This window comes from Papaver somniferum, chromosome 5 (genome assembly GCF_003573695.1).
Source record: "Papaver somniferum cultivar HN1 chromosome 5, ASM357369v1, whole genome shotgun sequence".
Lineage (NCBI taxonomy): Eukaryota > Viridiplantae > Streptophyta > Magnoliopsida > Ranunculales > Papaveraceae > Papaver > Papaver somniferum.
This window is the reverse complement of record NC_039362.1, coordinates 61,717,467-61,740,041: the sequence shown is the minus strand read 5'-3', so window position 1 is coordinate 61,740,041 and position 22,575 is coordinate 61,717,467. Positions and strand designations below refer to the sequence as shown.

Below are 22,575 nucleotides of genomic sequence, written 5' to 3'. Positions count from 1 at the left end.
GACTTCAGAGTAGTCTTTCTCTTACTACAGTACCAGCATTCACGAAGGGCACGCCAGAAATTTCCAGTATATTGCATGACTCCTTGAACCGGAGTCTTGTTAACCGAGTCATCCCTGGTAGACAAAACATCATAGAGTAAGGGATCCTTTCTACTAAGCAAAGGAAGTAGCATTCTTGCGGCCAACTGACCAACACTGATCAAGAGGTTGTTCTCATCATATGGAAAGCTTCGAATCATTGATTCGGTGAGAACATCAGGGCCATCGACAAAGGAGATATCAAACTTACGAAGGCGAAAGGACTTGGCGATCTCAGCCAAAGACAAGTAAGCATGACTATCTTTGTCACGCAGTTGCAGCCTTTGAAGCCTCAAGGTCCGCAGAAGTCTCAGGGACCACAGCCATCTCAGTATCAGCAGATACCTCAGTGTCCTCAGGAGGCGGAGAAGGCGTAGCATCAGGATGATCCATCTGTGGATGAGGCTCAGTTGATGACCTAGGCCTCAGATCTTTACGCGCAGGCTTCTTCAGAAGTCTCATAATTTCTAGCACCAGCAGGAAGAACAATACTTCAACAATGGCGGACATAAAATTGCAGTCGACACAAAAACATATTTGGGGCAAAAGCAAGCGTACTTTGGGCATGGATTTAGTTAAACCAACCAAAGGAAACAGTTGAATCCAATCTTAAAACGAAATGAAGGATTATTCACCACCATGGGCAAAGTTGCAGGCGAAAGGGATCATGGCATATACATGGTGAAATCATGAAATGGAGAGTAGCCCAGGCTTTCAAATAACATAAGGAAACATAAAGAAGCAGAAATCGATACATGCAGAGAAAAGGGCAACATCAACAACCAAAACAGGAAACATGGAGAATGCGGAAAGCAACAGTAAAAATAGATGAAATAAACAGTCACTTACTTGAATATGATGATTGAGTGGTGAAGGACCTGAGCTTTGGAGAATCGATGGAAGATCAACAGTTAAAAGCAGAAGAAAATCTCTGAGAAAGGGATGGAGAGCGACAGTTCGGGGATAAAGAAATGAGTTAATGAAAATTCCTTCTCTTTATTCTCTTCTTATAGGCGGCTGGAGAATCCAAAAATTTGGATGTCCCGAAATTCAAGGGAAAGTTATTGCATGAAGAGACATGTGGGACCACCCAATCGGTACGTGCAAAAATGGCGGCATTATGAGATTTTTTTCTTCCAACCCTACCAAACGGTAGAATATGAAAGAAAAGGGGCAAACTGTGAATACCAATATTCTGCGGAGCACGTGTCGCGGTTTCCGTGGTTGCACACAAGATAACTGTGTAGCCCTCGCTGTACAAATAAACCTGAGTAGCAGAGGATACCTTCACAGATCTACTTTATCTTGTTCCAAGAAAGGACACCTCGACGGTCAAGATGGAAAAAGTAAAGCCTAGTCTAGAGAGAGGCAGCTGGCGAAGGGACAGAGGTAGATGACATATCTAATCAGCATTAAATGCACAAATCTCTTATCTACACGCATAACCAAAGCACGTGGAGAGAGATAATGTGGCAGAACATGAATGACAAAGGATATCGGTGAACGAAGATACAATTTGTACTAAGGCTGGGAAGTTCCCGAAGGAACGTGGGTCAGCTGAGGTGGCAGAATCCGACTGGAGAAAGCACGCGGTGAACGAAGGTACCATTTGTATAAAAGGTATATTAGGGAACGATGGATCCAAAGACAACAAAGATATACCTGGAGCAGAAGGGGCTATAAATACCAAGCTTTACCAATAAACTAAGGACATTCAATATCTAGGAGAGAAGATCTAGTCTTAAGCTTATACCTCTTTAATGTTTAGAACTTAAGTATTCACTTCGACTTGAGTTCTCTCTATTACTTTGGGAAGCATTTAAGATATTTGTAACCACCATCACTTAATACAAAGCAATCACTCATTACCCCGTGGACGTAAAAGAAAGTCGAACCACGTAATCTCTTGTGTCTCATGATAATTTAGTAGCTTTTACATTATATTTGTGTTCTTTGTTATTATTGTGATCTTGAGTATCTTTTACTACTTAGCATTGTCAGTTCAACAGAGGCATCGATACTACTTAGTATCCGATTCTCTGAGTTGTATACATTACGTAGACTATGGGAAAATTAGTAGTCACAAATATCCAACATCAATCTATGCGTATCCAAATAATCGAATCTGAAATATGAAACTTTCTATCCATCTTTCAAGTTACAAATTCTACACGAACGAGTCTCGTAATAGATCACAATTAATATGAACTTATTTATTAGAATAGATTACGTACAACTTGTGTTATTCCTATTATAAAGATAAAACAATATAATGCGGAAAAGGAGAAACATAAGACAACAACGAGGAAAACTGCAACAGCAGAAAAACCCCGAGACCTCGTTTAAATTTGAACACCGAACTGTATTAATCCGCTAAAGACACTAGCTTACTATAAGACTTCAGACTGGAATGTAGTTGAGACCGAATTCACCCTCCAAGCAATTCATTTGCAGTCGTGTTCCTTACGTCTCTTAAGTCTCACAAGGCTCTACGTAATTGGTTCCCTTATCTGACATCCTTTACGTCCTAGTAGTTGCTTCAGCCTAAGTGAAGACTTTTGATACCAATCTGCCTCTAACAGATACTTAAGCCTATTTGATTTCCATCTAGATCAAATAGATCAAGGATTAGAACAAAGCTAGCAAATCTCACAAATCCGGAACACTTACACTCATTTAACCGAGAAGCCTAGATTATTAACCACCTCTCAGGAACAATCTTAAACCGATCAATAAAGAAGAGTTTTAGATATTTATCTCGAGGAATCAGAAAGTCTAAGACAAAGAGAATTTTGCAATATCTATCTATCTCGTTCTAGAAAGAGATTATTAAACCCTAAATAACAGAAATTACAAAATCAGGATACACAAACTATCAAGGTAAAGATAGTCGGACCTGGATTCACAAATCCCTAAGTGAAGTTTGTAAGTCGTAAACCTAATTATATCTATTAAAAGAAACCTAGGTTCATAGAGGACAAATCTAACAAACAACTAGGACACATAAATGTAAGGGAATTAATTTCATGCTTGTTTGGATCTCTCTATTTATAGACTTTGAAGACCATGGTTGCTTAGAAATCAAGTTAAGATAACTTTAGATTCAAGCAAACATTTTCTCTGTTTAGACGAAACTCTTGTTAGGAGTTCATGTAAGCATGTGAGAAGTTTGTCTTGATATTACATATAAGAATATACACTATGGTCCAGAGTACCGAACCGTGTATAATGGTAGTTCATGGCAAGTATGCCTTAAGAACTAATAAACATAATTGTGTTAACACTTAAGACTTGAATCATGATGTACATACACAAGACGTCTTAGAGGTGTTCACAAGAGTTATAGCTAGGCTAAACATATTTATGAAAATATTTCATGAGCATCCGCTTAATTCGTATTGGTTAGGTATGCGAAAGGTTACGCGTACCTATGAACCAGTTCGTGAATTCAAATAGCCAAGGTCCTCATATTGGGTATACGTACCCTACACCTATTCACAAACTCATACCCTTGAGATACGCATACCCTCCCTCATTTATGAATTCAGAACACTATGGTACGCGTACTGGGTATGCTTACATACCTATATTCCGGAACTTCAGATATCCATACCTACCTAGAGTCCAGATTTCAGTAGTTCTAAAAACTCTCTTTTTGATGTTTGAAACATTCCCAATCGTTATAGATATAAATATCATTTCTTGAGCAATTTCCAAATGATCCACAAACATAGTTCTTGAACAATAAACTGCTTCGAACTAAGATTTATAAGGACCAATGAACATTCATTTCTTGAATCATATTTTAAAATATTTTACAAGACAATCTTAACTAGAAACTTATTCTTTGCAACATTAAATCTACTAGAAGTCACACGACATAGTCTCATATAGATAGAATGGTAACAATTGTGAGAAGAAAGAATGGTTCAGTCTTCACATACCTATTTGTTGATGAAGTTCTTCAAATTCTACGTTAGATCTCCATTATTCAATCTTTGAAGGTTATTCAGTGATGTCTGATGCTCAATTACCAAACTCTAATCATATTATGAGACTTGACTTAAGTGGACTTAAAATCAATATAATAACATTGACAACAAGATTGAGATAGAAAAACTTGATAGTTTGACCAAGTAGTGCTCTAACATGTTGGTTATTTTACCTACAGCTGGCGAGACAATATTCATTTTAGGAATCCGGTCACCTTTTTTTATAATGCTCAATTGGGAGATATGGAAACTAATTGGGGGATATTAATCAATATCCCATCCAATAGTTTCTGCTAAGGGGTGTTTTTTAGGGGAGAAAATACTAAACTACCCTTTTAAAAAAATAAAAACTAAATCAAACCAAAATATTTCCCACTCCCTTCCAAATTCTCTTCTCCTTCTCTGCCGGCTCCTCACTTTGAAAATGATTTTTTTTACATCACCGGTATTGTATTAGTGATGAAGACCATGTCGGAAGTGATGAAGACAAGTATTCAATGTGAGTGTTCTTCTGATTTTTTTTTAAATCACTGGCATTGTATTAGTGATGAAGACCATGCCAGAAATTGTGCTGGCGAGTTAGTTGACAAGTATTCAATGCTGGAAAATGGTACGGGCGTGCTCGATAAATAAATTACAATGTTGTCACAGTAAGTTGGGAGTACCCATTTTCTGCACATTTTCGTAACATTTGTCGGTATGGCTAAAACTATGAAGACCCTGCCGGTAAGAAGGTTTCCGACATGGTATTCATACTTCATATATGTCGGCACTCTGTTTTTCAGGTGTAACACTGGAGAATGCAAGATAAGCTGAAGATTCGACATACAACCCCTATTCAGAAGACTCAGAGACATCTTTTTGTTCACTATCAACACTCATTTTAACCAAATTCTTATTATCTCGAAAATTTTCCTTCTACTCTCACCCAAGTGAAGTGATTATGATTTATACTAATCATTATCAAACTAATCCATTAACTTAACTAATTATAATTGATCACTAAATATGATTAGTAAGGGGTGGATTAGGAATTATCTAAATTACTTAGATATGGGGGTGACTCAGATTTACTATTTATATTCGCTTTTATCTCTTTCCTATATCCCCAATTTCACATTCTTTTTTTATGCTTTGGAGCAGTGTTTGAACTGTATTTATCACTCGTATGTCCAAAGATTTTGCAATGAAAACAAGAGGTGAATTTCCAAGGGTACTCAACCCTCACCTCCTACTTCTTGTCATCAATTTGAAATGGTAGCTTAGCCTAATGTGTGCAATTAGTTTCAATTTCCATATAAACCCTGGGAAATGCCATTCTAGTCTGATGTTTTTAGGTGTTAGCGCTGCTTCCAATAATATTAAGATCTGGGAATAAGGAATACTTGGCCTCGTAATCTAGGTGCCACTATAGTTGGAACACCTGTCATGATAGTTTTACCTACAAGGTTTGAGATCCTTAAACAACCAGTTACATTCTAAGAAATAGAGGAACGACATCTGAGAATTATACAAACTGGTACAAAACTAATTAATTCAATATGTTATTCTATCAATACAGACCTGAGATGCAATATTAGCGGAAGACATGTAATGTATCCGACGACATAGTTGGATGTCTAAGTTCATTCATGTTTTGACATGATCTCGTTCGGGAAAGTATTTTTAACTAGCCAAAGTCAAGTCCATCATCGGACAATTTATCTTCCTGAACCCGCATGCAACTTCACAATCCAAGGGCAAGTCCAATGCGACTGGAAAATAAGCATATTTGCCTATTTAGTACCCACGATGGGACTGACAAACAAATAAAAAGGATGGAAAAACCCTCAAATACGAGGATTTGTCCATCGAGTCTCAGGTTGAGCCGACCGTCTCAGCCTGAGACGAGCACATCAACCTGGCCGCACCGCGGCTCTAACAGAGGCAAGTCTCATCCCACACTGAGACGATAGGTCTTGGGTGAGCCGGCAAAGGCTAGTCCCATACAACGGCTCTCTACCTACTTATTATAAATTGAGTCGATTTCAAATCTAAAACCACACCTTCTCCGCAAATTACACCTTCTGCACCCATGAATTTTCTAAGTAATGTCTCAAGCATATATTAATCTCATGAAGTTTATGATAGATGAAGATTTGTCGCCTTGTCGAAACTAGGTAGCTTGTTATCCGGATAGGGTGCGAAACAACGTCAAAATTGATTAATGAGTACGAGTTATATCTATAAAAATCTATGAAAACTTCTGCAATGATACCGATAACCCCAATAACCATTGGGTTATTTTGTTGATTTCAAGATATAAAAAAAAGTTGGAGATTTTATAGCTGTGGTTCGACTTGTTAATCGTTGTCGATTTAGGGGTGAGACAAATTCTAATGTCGTATTGCAAGCTTGAGAGGAATAACAAAGATGAAAAAGAATAATTTTTCCTTATGAAGCTCATTACGCAATCTTAAAGGATTTTTTGATAACACGTATGAGATGTTAAAAATTAGACACCCTATTAGAGAAAGACATTGTTATAAATTTTAATTGAATATAAAACAAAATTTTATTTCATTTCCTTTCATTAGTTAGTTATAATTATATAAATAGTCGTAATCTCAATTCCAGTCACAAATAATTATAACTACTCAGTCGCATTTCAACTTCTGTCATACTTTTCCCCCTGCATCAAACTCCCAAATCCTTGATATGATCCCACAGTTTGAGACCCTTCACCAATAAGAGGTCCTCCTATTTGATCTCCAATCCACGGACATGTACCTTCATCTGGAGAGCCATCGAAGCTTGATGATCTCATATATATAATCTTGATAAGCATGAGGAGGTTTTTGACTGGCAAAACGATCTGGAGATTGTTGTATCTGTTGTTGCGCTAGAACAGCCGGGCATTATGGAGATTGTGGCCTAATAGGTACTTGTGAGTCTAACACTACTTCCTGGGAATGTGAAGTTGCTGAATGCTTAGAAAAATATGGACTAAAGCTCATGGACTCCCCCATTATGCACATTTTTTGTAGGCATATATGCCTAGTTTCAATATCTCTTAACTCCATTTGATTCAATTGTTGTATCAATTGTTATTGAGTTTCCGATGTGCCTGTATAAGAATTAGGACGGTCGATACCTTGTGAGACAATGGGAAGCATTTGACGCTCTTCGACAACATTACAAGTCTGCAGCTCCCAACTCAAAACTGGCAAATCAGACCCAGCCAATGAAGAAGAAGATCTAGTTCGTCGTATTGAAGGGGCCGATGAAGAAAAAGCTACTGATATAAGATAACAGGTCAAAGTTGGAATCACTGGTGGTGGATGTGTTAGAAGATCCAATTTAAATAATGAGTTACCAAAGGTGACAAAATCCAGCCAGTAGATATTTAAAACTTCCTAACTAATTATCAGCTCTGTAACCGACTTGCACCATTGGTCGTATTGGTCTTCGTCACAAGAAGTGAATTTGGTCTCATACCTTATCCAGCCTTTTTTCTTTAGTTATACATATTTCGAGTCATACACGGTAGCTAACACATGGAGGGTTATGTGACTCTCCAACTCGACCAACTAACTGTCTAGGACATTTCTCCCTGAAAAAATAAACACCAATATCACTGACAGGACTGTACAACTCCATGCGCTGAAATGAAAATTCTTTGAACTTTCAATCCTTATCAGTGTTGAAGTCCTCAAAATCCATATACGACATCCAAATTGCCTTATGTTTGGTATGATCCACAAATGAATATTATCTCGCTCATTATTGTTTTGTTTTGGATGCTAGTTATCACCTTTATACCTTACTATGATTGAGAAATATTTCTTCGTGTTGTCATAACGTCTTGGTACACCGATGTTGAAATATATATACCACCAAAGCTGAAGTAAAAAACATACACGGGAAAGTAAACACAGTTTAGTCTAACTTGTTAGATATTTGTAAATTTATTTAAATACAAAGGAATGTATTATCGTGTTTACCTCAAGGAGGTCTCATAGACCTCCGGTTTTTGGCGAACCTAGGCATGCAATATCGAGAAAAACATACAATTCAGCTAATATAGTGGACCCCCAATCATAATTGGCAGCCTTTTCCATATCTTGCAACGCCTCTAGCCATCCCACTTGAGTACTTGCGCATGAATTGAGAAAAAAACATGAACCAAATATCAATAAAATAAATACCTTGACAGTTTTTGTATCTTTAGCAGGGTCATATGCTGCCGAAACATGATCGTTACCACCATGTAATTCGTTAAATATAAATGTCCTTAAACTGAAATTAGCAATTCCACCTCTTCTTAAATTCATATACCTCACAGTATAATGGAAGTGCATCTTTGTACCGGTCTTCTGCTAACCAATCTTCTTGGCTAAATGTAAAATCATCTCCCGTCCCAGAAGGTATCCCAAGTAGGAAATACAAATCTAATGGTGTTATGCCTGTAAAAATTTAAAATTGTTAGTTTAATTTGCAAATACTCGTATTGATTGCATCAAAAATGATAAATCAAAATATACGACATTCCTATTTTGAAGTCATGGAATTGAAATGTGTATTTAGTATACCACCAACGTTCCATCAATATACCCACCAATTTGGGCGAATTTTTATGCGCTCATACATAGTACAAAGTAGTCTAAGAGATCGATTGACAACAGTTTTAGCACCATGAGAAAGTTTTGCGTAAACTTTGCTCACTTCGTACCAACCACCTCTTGGTTTTTAATAAGAACTATCCCGCTCTATTTTGTAGGCATATGACCTTGACTTGATGCTAATTCGCGACCGCAAAATACAGTGGAATTGTTTTTTTCATCCGAATCTTCTTGTCTCCTCAGTAGAGCTTGACTATGTTTACTTCTAGGTGTTTTTCTATTTCTTTTTCGACTAATATCTCGAGATTAAGACATTGTAAGATGAGTGTTGAAAATATGTAGAGAAGATTGAAGAAGTTGTGAGTAAATAAGATTGAATTTTGTTCAATACATACGGGTAGGAAAAATATATCTTTCATTTTACGGTTGGAAAATGACCTTAGCGGCATCAACCTGGTATGGTCGTCTCAAACTCGCCTCAATTTGAGACGACACTCAACTCAATCTAATACAACCACACCAACATGCAAAAGTCTTAGGAAACAATCCATACAGAAGTGAGTTTGTCCATTCACCTGACATGGCAAACCATCAAACTAGACTAGTCCGGTTGCCAAGAAGTCATAAACGTCCTCACTCCTCTTCAAGGAGACAATTAGGAAGATTCTAGACCCAAATCCAATCCCGCCATTTTCCCCTTCTTTTAGGTACTGAGTAATACTTTTCCCGCCCTTTTCACTTTATGTAGGAAAAATCATTTCTAACCGCCTCATCCCCGATAGAGTCTTTGACTCCGCGATCTCAAAACCCTCAATTTCTCAGCAACATACATTGAAGATGAGAGGAACAGGAAGAAGGGGCACAACCAACAACCCACGAGATTCAGACGCGAGTTTCTCAAGCATGGGAACCACAAATCAGCGCTCTAGTTCCTCAATGGGTCGAAACCTAGCATTCAAATAAATGACAAATCATATCAAAACCATGCCTTAAAATCTATAAGCTCATATCTTTCATCTCATTCAACACCTTTCCATCTCAAACCACCACTTCCATCAGCTAAAGATATAACATCTACTCTCCGTTTCATTCTCTTTCGTCTCAATTTCACCGATTCTTCATCTTCTTCTTCGGTCAAGATTGAAGAAGATGTACCGATTTTACTGAATTTCTTAAATTGTCCTATTAAGATTAACAAATCTGTACTAAAAAATCCAGGTATACCTCATTCTTGGCCTTCTTTACTGGCTGTTATTCACTGGTTAGTTCGATGTTGCATTTATAATGATCATATTGGATCCAGTACCATGACCACTACTACGAGATCTTTAAATGATAATAAACTTCTTGATTATACTTTGAGGAGTTATAGTCATTATATTAGTGGTGAAGATGATGAGGTTGATGCTTTAGATGATGAGTTTATAAAGAAATTAGAGTCCGAAAGGATGTCTGTTGAGAATAAGGTTAAATTGTTGCTGGAGGAGATTACTGAGCTCGAGAAAAAAATTGAGAGTTTAAGATCGGCTCCGTCCGCTAGAGAAGTGCTTGAGAAGGAGAAATCTATGTTGGAAGAGGATATCAAGAAGTTTCATGCGATTATTAATGAGTATACAAGTAGAATTGAGATGGTAGACAATGAGTTGAAGGTAAAAGAGAAGGAATTGGATGCCAAGGTTGAGGAGAATCGTAGGATTTGTGAGGAGAATGATGAGTTGAAGAAGCGTATTGAAGCGCAGACTGTCAACATGAGAGATGCAGATAGGATGAAAAAGGAGTTACAAGCTATTGAGAGGGATATTACGGAGGCTGAAGTTGAAAGAAGTGCGTGGGAAGAGAAGGCGTGGGATCTTGACTCGCAAATTAGTCACAAGTTTAAGGAGCTTGAGAATCTTTCTATCGATTGTAACCAGGCTATCAGAAGGTGATATTCCTATACTCTTTGTCATTGTTACTTATTTACTGAAATACATTTACTTGATCTTTTGACATTATATATTGCATTGACACTGACTTCAGCACTTTTGGATGTCTTCGACTCTTCGTCGTCATAACAGTGCAAATTTCTCATTTCTCATTTCTCATTTCATATGAGTTTAGTTTAGTGTTTCCCTAAAACTGAGGAAAGACGGTTGGTTGACTGTCTATAGAATCATCACAAGTATCAATAGGTAGCTTAACATTTTAATAATTCAGGTGGCCACATCGATGAATATTAGCATATCCATTCAACTCATGCCAAAACTCAAATCAGAATTGACATTTAAATAGTTTTGTATTTTCTACTAGCGGTGTTGTTCAAACAACAATAATGTCTCAACTTGCATGTGTAAGAATCTCTAATTGACCCATATCATCCAAGAATTTGACCATTTAATGGCATATTTCCAACTGGAATTTTAATTTTCTTGGGAAAAATAAGGTTTAAAATCAAAGCTGGTTGTGAATATTTGTTTATGGTTCTTTCATATAAATAAGTGAAGCTCAAGCATCATCATATTTTAATGTCATCATAGACTACATACTCCTATCTGTACTTGATTTATGTAAAAGAAGAAAGATTGTGTATTTCATTGTTTTTGCTCAGCTGTGTTTGTTATCTTCATGGTCCGGAAAAAACATAGCACTCTTGACATATTCATCGTACCATTGTGATCATGGGGAAATTTATTTTCAAAAGTGCATCATTATACATCTAAAATGTTTTCTCCTTGCGAATCATGCAGTGTGAGGAGCATTTCTTGACTACCTACAACTTCACCTAAAAGCTAAACCCCTATGGAGTCATCATTCTCTCTGTCTAAATAAAACAAATATAATCAGGGATCGCCGTCATTTTTTTTTTTTGAAGCTCGTGGTGTTCGTAACCTTGCTTATATTATTAACTGACTTCACTTGCTGTTCATTTGGTGCTGTTGGGAATGAGAACTTTTTACGATAAAGGCTTTAGATATGTCCCTCTTTTAGGTTAAATGCTTTATTAATTCAAAGACAGATACACTGGTTTCAGTAGCTTTAGTTGACTAGCTTCCTAGGTAGTAGGTACCTCCGGGGTTCAAGTAAGGTCCACTTTGAATGTGAAACTCACTCATTAGTAAATATGTCTGATAAGTTGTATGACTATATTTCTTTCTCTGGTGGCCTTTCTTGTTGAATTTTTAGCCCCAACTGATAGGAATGGCAGTTCATGATTGACATCTTTTTTGTCCTTTCTAGGTTAAAGCTTGGAAATGAATATCAGTATCTGCTTAATCCCAAAGGTTCTACTCCTATGGATGTTTTGGGGATTGACTACAAAACTCTCAAAGTTGCACTCAATGCTTTATCAGAAGACATAAAGAAAAGCTCTGTTGCAAAGTTTGAGGAACTGATTTTCCTGCAACAACAGTCGACCGAAAATGCTGCAAAGCTTGAGGCGAAAAGAAATCATCTTGTAGAACTTCAGTCCAAAATTGATATGGTACGTATTAATGTTATATTCAGCATGGTGTGCTTGTTCATAACAAATGCATATTTCTTTCATTTGTTCAACAAGACGCCAAACCTAGATGCTAATATTATTTAGAATATGGTGGTGAAAGCAAGCCTGCTTGATGTTCTCTCTATAAGATTTTCCTAATAAAGTAAAATAAAAACAATGCTCCTGCTTTTAGATGCGTCTACCCTGGCTAAGTAATTGATCTTGGATCATGTTCCGAGCTTTTGCTTGTTGACATTGATTTTTATTGTTATCATCAGAGTTATATCTTTTTTAAATGTTTCCTTCAAGTTTATAGTTATTTGATTATTTTTCATATGCAATTTGGTGATTATTTGTTGACCGAAGTCCTGGCAGTCATACTACCGTTATGATATATTACCGTCGTAAGTCGAAAAGAATTGGTGTTTCAACTATGCAGAACTAAAATAAGAATCTTTGTATTTGTGTTAGTGCTCTACAGACTTTTCGTATATTTGAGTACCTTAGAGAAACAGATTTTTAAGTAAAATGGAGAACCAAGTAGTAAGAACACATGTGATTAGCAAACCACTTTGTGGCTTAATTTAAAATTCAATGAAGTATGCACCTATGAACAAAAAAATTGTGTTTTGCATCTTTCCTTAAGATTCCCACTCTGGTATAATCATTTTTTTTTTAGTGGAAGTAAGAGCTGGTGACTGATTCTCTAGGATGAAGGTGGTTAACCATCAGCAAAGGTAACATATTACAGAATGGAAAGGAAACATTATTCAGTTGGTAACTGCAGCATCTTTAAAGCAGTAATACTAGGACATGTTGCTTTTTTGGATTTTCCACCGTTTTTGTCAACCAACACTCTTACCCAGCACTTGGACACTTTGGCCATAGTGTGCACATGATAACTAAATATGCTTTCATTGCACTGTTTAACATTATAACGTTTGGAGATTTTACACGTTTTCCTCTTTTTAACATTATAGGTCAAGCTCATTTTGGTTTTAGTATCAGATCTAAAAACAAAGCACTTTGTACTTGGATAGGTATACATGTGACTGTTTTCCCCCAATTCACTGTACTCTTTGCCAACTGTATGTTCACCAAAGAGGCATTAAGCGGCAGTGCCAAAGCGAAGGTCATCTGATCTTTTGCTGGTTTCGTTTGTAAATCTGCAAGAAAACTCTAGTTGTTAACAGAATCATGTTGTCTTTCGTGACATGAGCACTGGTACCGCTTTTGGGAGCAAGATATTAGTCTGATAACTGCTATGATTTTCTTGGACTGTTGATTATTTTACTGGACACACTGTCATAATACGGAGGGATTGGTTCTTCAATGTTGAGTTTCGTTGAGTCTTTATAGAGGTTGCAGTTTAATATGGAGTGGGTTAATTGGTTTTGTGTATATGCTTATGAATTCAAATAAGTATCTAAACAGACACTCATGCAAATATCATAAGGTGTATCAGATCTTGAAGAATATTTGATCTTTGATTTAATAAATCTCTATCAAGTAAGAACTATATTTAGGAAACAATTTTGAATTCTATCTTTGAGATCAGTTAGTTGTTTATCTATAAACACCAAGCAGGTGCTCAAACACTAAGCTGCTGACAAATTGATTTTTCTTTTCAGCTTGAATCTCATTTAAGCTTGATGAGGAAGGAATCAGAAGATTTTACATCAAAGTGTGCTGTTGAAGCAAAGAGAATGAGTGAAGAGGTCGAAAGAGAGAGACATAATGTAGAGATGATGGAAAGAGAAGCAGAAGAATTCGTGAAGGTATGTACTATGACAGTTTATTATTTTCTGAAATCTGGCCTATACTAGGTAGATGATAATTCCAACTAAAACTATTATCTAAGCATCTTAAGAATTTCCTCAGCAGATCTCCAAGACGAAGTTACAATTTACTATAAAACAGCAGGAGGAAGAAATCCAGATGTGTGCTCGTGAGTTACTCTCCCTGGTTGATTCTGTTTCGAAGTATAAAGAGCATATGGAGTCTATAATCTCTGACACGGCTCTCTCAGAAACTGTCGAAGCGGTAGCAAGTGCTTTTGAAGGTTCATTACCAGCTGGCCTTGGTACCTCTGGTGCAATACAGTGAGTGATATTCTATTTTAAGGAAATCACATATAAAAAAGCTCAAGTTTGTGCAGTATTTTGTGGTTTTTCCTCTCTATATGGATCTTCTTTTCATATTTTTGTGATCTCATCAGTATAAACGTGGAAACTGTTATAGGTACTGTGTTATTCGAAAAAGCTCAAGTTTGTGTAGTATTTTGTTGGAGTGCCCTTTAAGCTGCTAAACACCTCTTTATCTTATAGTATTATTTACATTAGGCAACAATAAGCTGAATCGTTTTTTGTTTTTTTTTTGGTTATACCGAACTCATTTTTTGATTTAATTGTATGGTTGTTATTTACAGGTCTCACGAACAAGATCCAAATATGCAGGCAAGATCGACTGATACACAACCTTCCAAATAGTATTTCGTGTATTGCACCTAAAATTCAGGTTGTGTCTGTGCATATGCTAATTACTGACGAGGGGGTTGCGACGTTGTGCATTGTCTTGCGTTGAAAAATGTATATATAGACACCATTTGCTGAACATGGTTTCTAACAAATGATCTACTTGACTTGATTATATTTTGGAAGCATGAAAATGCTGTGTTTTGTTACTATGAAAATGATAGTATAGGAGCACTCTATCATGTTTTAGCCACGTGTTAGTCTAGCTGCTGTACCTGACCTCGGAGAAGTTCAGTTGTTTATAAACATAAATCCGGTAGTAAAATGATTTTACCTTACCTGTGCTAGTACTGGCTAGAGAGCTAGTATTTTTTTTTCTCGTTTTGTTAATCTTGTATTTTTGGCTACACTGTTTAGAACATCCGTTGGTTTTACAACCATCTTCTAGTTTAGTTGTAATGGGGAATGGTTAGTGATATTTACCTTTAACACTAACAGTCCTGAAATATGATTAAGTGAGCTGGGAATTCTTATTTCAAGTGTTGCAGAAATTTGGGTTTTCTAAATGTTGGTGTGATTGGCTTCTCATCTTGTTTCAATCAGCTAAAATCTCTGTAATGGTGAATGGTGGACCTTGTGGGTTCTTCTCTGTAGGTAGAGGACTAAGACAGGGTGATCCCTTGTCTCCCATTTTATTTGTTTTAATGGAGGAAGCCTTGAGTAGAAGAATTTCTCAGATGGTGCAAGAAGGTTTGATTTGTCCTATGGTGGAAAGGAAAGATATTCATCCAACACACTTGTTCTTTGCAGATGATGTATTTATCTTCATTAATGGAGCCAAAACGAGTGTTTTGAATCTTATGAATCTTCTTGAGGATTACCAAAAAAGTTCTGGTCAAGTCATAAACAAGAGTAAAAGTAAAGTGTTTATTGATGGGACCTCTGAATTAAGGAAAAATCAGATTAAGGAGATAATTCAAATGGAAATGAGTTCTTTTCCTGACAAATATCTTGGTGTTATACTTACAACAGGGAGAGTGAAAGTGGCAACAGTATGGCCAATGGTTGAAATGATGCAGAGGAAGCTAGCTAGTTGGAAGGGCAAGTTATTATCTTTTAAAGAAAGATTAGTTCTCATAAAATCTGTTTTGAGTAGTATTCCAGTTTATAATATGGCAGTCTATAGATGGCCTGCATCTGTGATAAAGATTTGTGAAAGAATCATGAGAAACTTTCTGTGGTCAGGTGATGGAGATACAAGAAAGTATAACAAATTTTCTTGGAAAAAAGTCTGCACTCCATTTAAAGAAGGTGGTATGGGAATTAGAAGACTTGAGGTAATCAATAGAGCACTACTTATGAAAATGATGTGGAAAATCAATACTTCTAAAGATGATTGTGCTTTATTCTTCCAGGTTAAATATAAAGATAAAAATGGGAGATGGAAAACTCAGTGGCAGCAATCTTCAGTTTGGTCTGGACTGAAATGGGCTTGGGAAATGATGAAAGAAGATATCAGATGGATTATAGGGAATGGAGAAAAAATATCAGTCTGGTTTGATTCTTGGATTGAAGAGGGTGCCTTAATAGATAGATTTGAACATCATAGATATGTTAATGAAAATAAACACTTGAAGTTTCAGATATCTTATCAAATGGTGAGTGGACCATCAATAGTGAACTTCATCAGATCTTTTACAATCTTCAAATGCCTGTTATAATGGGGGGGGGGGGGGGGGGGGAAGAGGATACTATGGTTTGGACAAGAAATTTAAAAGGAGAATTCTTGACTGCTATGACAGTTGATAAAATGAGACATAAAGAACAACCAGTTCATTGGCCCAAGAAGATATGGTCTCAGTTTCTACGTCCTTCAATAGCTAGTAATGTTTGGAAACTCATTCAGGGGATATATGTGGATGATCAGATAATGATGAAGAATGGGTATGAAGTTGTGTCAAGATGCTGCATTTGTAAAGCTGCATAGGACAGTATGAAACATTTGCTATGGGATTGCAGTTTTAGCACAGAGATTTGGAACTGGATTTGCACCATATTTAAGTTCAACAAGCCAAATTATTTTGAAGACATATGGAAGGGAGCCACTAATTGCAGTCCTCTGATTAAACATGTATGGATAACTGCTTCCTGCAATATTCTAAAGGAACCGTGGTTTCAAAAAAATAAAAGATTCTTTGAGAATATTAAACCTAGTATGCACATGTTCAAAAGTAGAATAATGAAGCTAGTAAATGAAGGGGGATTAAGAATAACTGGCACTAAATGGAATCAAAAATATGATTTAGAGATTATTGATAAGTTTCAGTTAGGATCAAGATTGTCCAGATTTCAGCTTATTAAAACATGTTTCTGGTTCCCTCCTGAACAAGAATATGTAATGTTCTGCTGTGATGGAGCTTCATTTGGTAACCCTGGGTCAGCAGGCTTTGGAGTTGTAGTTAGAGATTCAAACTGTCAGGTGTTAGGTGCTCTCTCTGGTGGCATTGTAATTGCTTCAAATTATCTAGCAGAATCTTATGGGATCATGTGTGCATTGGAACTGGCTGTGCAATGGAAAATGATGAATATTGTAATTGTTTTAGATTCTAAAACTGTCATGACAAAATTTGCTCAAGGAAATGTTCCATGGTTTCTGAAAGGAAGATGGAGTATTGTTACAAGGAAGATCAATCAAATAAGATATCAACATTGTTATAGGGAAGTTAATTTTTCTGCAGATAATATGGCAAAGAAAGGTGCTTCTTTGGCAGCTGGAGTTAGACAAATTCACCTTGGAAGACCTCAATGTTTGCCAAGAGTGGAAATGCCAAATGTTGAGTACTATAGATTTGAATGAAAAAGAAGAATGAGGTGTAATTGGTGGGTCTGAATTGTTTGGACCTGAGTCTTGTACATTTTAGTTTAAAAGTCTAAAAGTCTTGCATATAGGTCTGTATCATTTGATTTTAAAAGTTCAGTCTTCTTGTAATTGACTTGGAAGTTTGATTTTTTCAATGAAAAGTATGTGATTCAAAAAAAAAAAAAAAATGCATGGTCTTATTCCTACACGGTGTAAACGGGTTGTAACTTTATCCGGGTTTGATGACGGGTGGCAAAATCGTTTGTACTACTTAGACAGTAGACACCACTTGCAGAGGTTCTAACTAGACAAAAATACAATGATGCACCATTCATTTTCTCTACTTCCACAGTTCTCTTCATCATTTCTTCCCTCTACCAGAACTCTATTCCCCCCTAATTTATTTTCTACTTCTACAATTCCTCGATGCGAATCGTCTTCGAAGGAGACAGGTTTGGAACAATCGGAGAAGAAGAAGAACGGATCCTATCTGTTGGATTCATTACACACCAGTAGATTCTGCTCTTGTGGACGAAGACGTTTTATTGGATTCTCAGCAACATCATTGCTTCCAGTTTCATCATCATCAAATGCTTCTGATTCACAGTCTAATTCAAACGTACGTCTTTTTATCTCATTTGATTAGTAACTTGCTCCAAAATTTATTGGTATTACACACTCAATTTACAGTGCAGTTAACTTAAATTTCCATTAGTTCATCCAAAATCACAGATTTAGATTTTTTTTTTTTAATCCTTCCAGGCAATGCTGAATAGAGTTCACCCGCCAAAGCCGGATTGGTATGAGGAGTTCTTTGCATTAGTTATGGAGAAGGGAATGACATTGTACGAGGAGGAGGTTAGTTTTCAGTTTTGCTTGATATAAGAACTCAATATGTTCTGCTTTTTCTTCTTTCTTGCGAATTAGATTCTTATACTTAAGAGTGTACTTATGGTGAATGCTTTGGTCGCTATTTGGAAGGTTGCAGGTTATAAAGAAAAGCTTTTTAGTAGTTTGAGGGGAAAGTGCAAGGATGTATTGGAGCTTGGTATTGGTACTGGCCCAAATCTCAAATATTATGCTGGTGATGTTGGTGTTCATGTTTATGGTGTGGATCCAAATAAAAAGATGGAAAAATACGCTGCCGCAGCAGCTTTAGCGGCTGGTTTACCATCAACTAATTTTTATTACACACAAGCTGTATGTCTCCATCCCACTTAACTCGATTTAGTCTTGCACCTAATATTTGTACTTTCATGTAGAAATTCTGGTCATGTTTGAAGAACTACTTCCGTGCAATCTTGCATTGAACTTAGTATATCGATGATTCTGCCATTTTGTTGTTTTTGTGGTGTGTTCTTTTTAATGCATGGTGTTTCTGTGATTCTTTATTGTTAATGCAGCTGGCACATTGACAGTCTATGCAATTTGACGTTCTCATTGCTTAGCTGCTTCGTATCTTGAAAGTGCTAATTATGCAAGCTCATGACAGTTTTCCTTGTATGAGTAGAGATGAGTCAGAGGGTTGTGGGTTGTCATATTGATAATAACACTTAGGGTTACTTTCAATAACTTTGGATACTCCCACTTTTCATTTATTAATAGCTGATATTTTCTGCAGGTTGGAGAGGCATTGCCAGCAAATGATGCTTCAATGGATGCAGTAGTTGGAACTTTGGTGTTATGCTCCGTTAAAGATGTTAAAGCAACTCTAAAAGGTTTAGCTTTGCTAAGCTTTGGCCATCTTCTTTACAATCGTCACTTTATCAGTTCAATCACAATAAAGAACACCTTATCGTCTCTTTAACAGCTCATGAACTCCATTGATCATTTAGTTAAATTTTCTTAGTCTTAATCTTGAGCTACTAAGCACCTGATCATCTCTTTCTTATGAGTGTGATTAAATATTTGGTTACATAAACAGCTTAATACGCTCATTGACCAAGAATGATCCGACTTATCCATTGTTTTTATTACCCGGTTAATTACTTAGTCTCACCTTGACCATGTTATATTCTTGGAAAATTTTCTGATTTGCCTATTGATTGCTTATATTGGGATCCATGTTTAACACATTGTTGCATATAAATATACATTGTTTGTTAGATGGAAGAGTTAACTCTAGAAAATGCATTGTTGGTACATCTTTCCTCCATAAATTTGCTTATATTGCATTCCACATAGCACTTTGTAGTCTGGAGAATCTGACATTGTCAAAATGCCTTAACATTTTTAAAAAAGCTAAAATTTTATTCTACCATTGCTATCAGAAGTGAAGAGAGTGCTGAAACCCGGAGGTTTATATGTATTCATGGAACATGTGGCTGCAGAAGGTATTTATATATCCCTAGTTTAAAGTGAAGTAAATGAAGGTTGCAGCTTAGCTTGTTTGAATTTGTATGTTCTTTAGGTGGCACCGGTCTCAGATTTGTACAGAATGTAGCAGATCCTTTACAACAACTGCTTGCTGATGGATGTCATCTCACTAGAGAAACAGGAAAATACATTTCTGAAGCTGGATTTTCAGATGTGAACATTAACAAAGTTTCTGTTTTTTCTGCCTCTTATATAAGCCCTCATGTATATGGTACAGCTTGTAAATAACTCTAAATTATAATGTCATTGTAAACACCCTTAAATTATCACAGGGTAATGAGGAGACTAATCCCAATACACTATACAATTATCTGGAGAACCTTGACTCTCTCTGGGAGGATTCTCTCCTTTTATAAGCAAAGCCTGACATACAGATACCGTACACATGTACCCTAATACCTTTTCTAGTAAGTCTTCTATTATTAGCCGTACACCTGTATTATTACAGCTGGGATTATTTAGGCACCCGCCAGTCATCATCTTCAGGGAAACCCGCCTTGGGGCAGCCCACTCATACTGCGTCATCGTGCAGAGTGACCCCGGCCCTGTCAATGGCGGCTTTGGCTTATACCTGGAGCCCGCATTGCCGTCCTCGGCTCTTGGTCAAAATCATGTGTTTACATTAGCCCCCTGACTGTATTGTCGAGGCTAATAGTCTTGACAATCAGTCATGTCTTGCGTTCGAGATGTATCTTCGAATGGTTCTTTTCGTGAAGCCCCCGGCTAGTCACAACTTTGGGCTTGGAATTCTTAGAGTGGCCAGAATTCTCCTTTTGCGCCCCCGGATTTGTGTTTCATTATCAAGGCAATGACCAAATGAGACCCAAGAGGGGAAAGCTTCATTTAATTATGGCGTTCCAATTTTCTCTTGTCGTTTTCACTTCCCATTGAATATTTGCCACGTGTGCATTCCCGACTCTTCGTCTTTCCACCACTGTCTTCATATAAAATCCGCTCCTTCTTCTTCTTTTCTCATTTCTGTTTTTGGCATTTTCCTCCTCTTCTGTTTCTCTCTCCTTCTCCTCTGCTATATGTTGCTTTCAGTAGTATAATTGACTCCGGACATAGGATGGAACAGCCGACATCTGGTGCAGGTAAAACGATGTCAGCAGAGGATTCCGCGGAAATGAAGGTTCGGTTATTTGGTTCAGAGGCTGGGAAAAACCGCAATTCCGGGCCTGTCTTTGATGATGAATTTATCCCTAGATTAAACGTTGTAGGGTTCCATTCTATTGATAATAGCACAACCCTGATGGTCCCCGAGGTTACCCCCCAAAACTTCTTCCTCTCGAGAGTTTCCCCCGACTTTGTATTGAACGCGGGGATTATCGGGATCCCTCTATATAGTTTGCTTCCACAACTCTTGTTAGTTACGAGTGGTCATCATGGAAACACTACATAATGTCGAAACCGCACCATGCTCAGCGTATTCGTGCTCTTAATATTGAAAAGGCTTTAGAAATATCTGCTCATCGTAGTATCTTCCGGTCCAATAAAGCTCTCCCCTATGCATGCCTTCGACGGGTTGCCGGTGTTCATACTTTAGTCTTTGCATGGGGGGAAGCTTCTCCTACTCTAGAAGACGTTGTTTCCTTGACGGGGTTGCCTGTTCATAGTTCTCACGATTTCGAAGAAGCTGACCCCGAAAACATGACTGACGCAGATTCGACTTTATTCAAGAAACTGGTGGAGGTTCGTAAGATCATAGGACGCAAGGGCGGTGCCGGAGCAACTGAGGGTTTTGTTGGGGGATAAGCGTGCCTCTGTTTCGGGTTGGATGAGTTATTGGGCACCCCGCATAACCGAGCCGACTAGCAGGAAAGATCTTCCCTCTATTGTAAAGTCCTACGAGCCTCCTTCTTATGGTCATAGTGATGATGCCGAGTTGGCTTCATTCTTAACATACTGGTTAATTCATGATTTCTTCGAGTGTTCCCCTAGAGACATCATTCGAGAAGATGTCTTTCGATTAGCTGTCAAGATGGCTTGAGGGCTTTCATATCCATTAGCCCCCATGTTCTTAGGTGGTGTGTATCGTCATTTGGATACACTGATTGCGGATATAGAAGTTACCAACAGTTCTCAACATGTGATTGAAAGTTTCGTGCAGATGTGGTTTTGGGAGCGTTTTCCCGCTAGCAGGTATGAGGTTAACACCTTAGCCATAAGGAGTGAAGGTGTTGTCAGTACTTCTGTGCGACTTCCTCCTCCCCCCCTCCCCCCCCCCCCCCCCCGACTCGGCATCCCCGGACTGCTTTGTATGAGAGGAACACACATAAAGAAAGCAATTGATGAGTTTATGTGGAAAGTAGATGATTTGCAATCATTCCGGGAACGTCCATATGACGATGTTCCTCGATCGGCATTGTTTATGGGTCCTGTTTTTGTTTTCCTTGGTGATGTGTTGGACTCGGAAAATTCAAGTCTTGATGATGATGAATGGGATTTCATAGCAACGGCTAACTCGGGCTTCATCCCAGGGTATTTCGGGGGAAAGTTTTGTGCTGTTGATTACAATGTTGACAGGGTTGCTAGGAAGTTGGGTTATGACCAGGGCTTGGCTTGTATACAAGACCCGATGTTTCCTCCAGATGACGATATTGAATTAGTGAAGAATTGCTATCAGAGATTTGTCTTTAAACCCAATGGTCCTCGGTATTGTCGCGATCGCCCTTTCATTTTACCAGTACCATCACCTAAGGTTCCCCCAAAATTTATACAAGCCTGGTGTACA

At 37.5% G+C, this 22,575-nt stretch overlaps 2 protein-coding genes across 3 annotated transcripts; both read left to right on the top strand.

Moving 5' to 3' along the window:
• Positions 1 to 697: 697 nt before the first annotated feature.
• On the top strand, positions 698 to 15,073 carry LOC113279109 (kinetochore protein NDC80 homolog). Its single transcript, XM_026527819.1, has 6 exons — positions 698 to 748; positions 9,601 to 10,595; positions 11,888 to 12,131; positions 13,763 to 13,909; positions 14,016 to 14,233; positions 14,560 to 15,073. Exons 1-6 carry the CDS (start codon positions 698 to 700, stop codon positions 14,618 to 14,620), a joined length of 1,716 nt encoding a protein of 571 aa, XP_026383604.1. The 3' UTR covers positions 14,621 to 15,073.
• A 2,684-nt stretch (positions 15,074 to 17,757) lies between these two features.
• Positions 17,758 to 20,162, top strand: LOC113281694 (methyltransferase-like protein 7A). 2 transcript variants are annotated; one of them, XM_026530492.1, is made up of 6 exons: positions 17,758 to 18,084; positions 18,228 to 18,323; positions 18,447 to 18,665; positions 19,087 to 19,183; positions 19,739 to 19,798; positions 19,876 to 20,162. In XM_026530492.1, the coding sequence occupies exons 1-6, from the start codon at positions 17,785 to 17,787 to the stop codon at positions 20,067 to 20,069; spliced, it is 966 nt and encodes a 321-aa protein (XP_026386277.1). In that variant the 5' UTR covers positions 17,758 to 17,784; the 3' UTR covers positions 20,070 to 20,162. The 2 variants fall into 2 exon arrangements, with proteins under 2 accessions (XP_026386277.1, XP_026386276.1); XM_026530491.1 differs by having other exon boundaries at positions 19,736 to 19,798.
• Positions 20,163 to 22,575: the final 2,413 nt, after the last annotated feature.

Bases quoted from the DNA above. Each gene is read 5' to 3' on its own strand.
- LOC113279109 (XM_026527819.1), top strand. From the start codon at position 698: ATGAAGGATTATTCACCACCATGGGCAAAGTTGCAGGCGAAAGGGATC. The intron at 749-9,600 runs GCATATACATGG...TCAGCGCTCTAG, and splicing joins TGCAGGCGAAAGGGATCATG to TTCCTCAATGGGTCGAAACC. The intron at 12,132-13,762 runs GTACGTATTAAT...TTTTCTTTTCAG, and splicing joins TTCAGTCCAAAATTGATATG to CTTGAATCTCATTTAAGCTT.
- LOC113281694 (XM_026530491.1), top strand. From the start codon at position 17,785: ATGATGCACCATTCATTTTCTCTACTTCCACAGTTCTCTTCATCATTT. The intron at 19,184-19,735 runs GTTTAGCTTTGC...CATTGCTATCAG, and splicing joins TGTTAAAGCAACTCTAAAAG to AAGTGAAGAGAGTGCTGAAA. The intron at 19,799-19,875 runs GTATTTATATAT...TATGTTCTTTAG, and splicing joins GGAACATGTGGCTGCAGAAG to GTGGCACCGGTCTCAGATTT.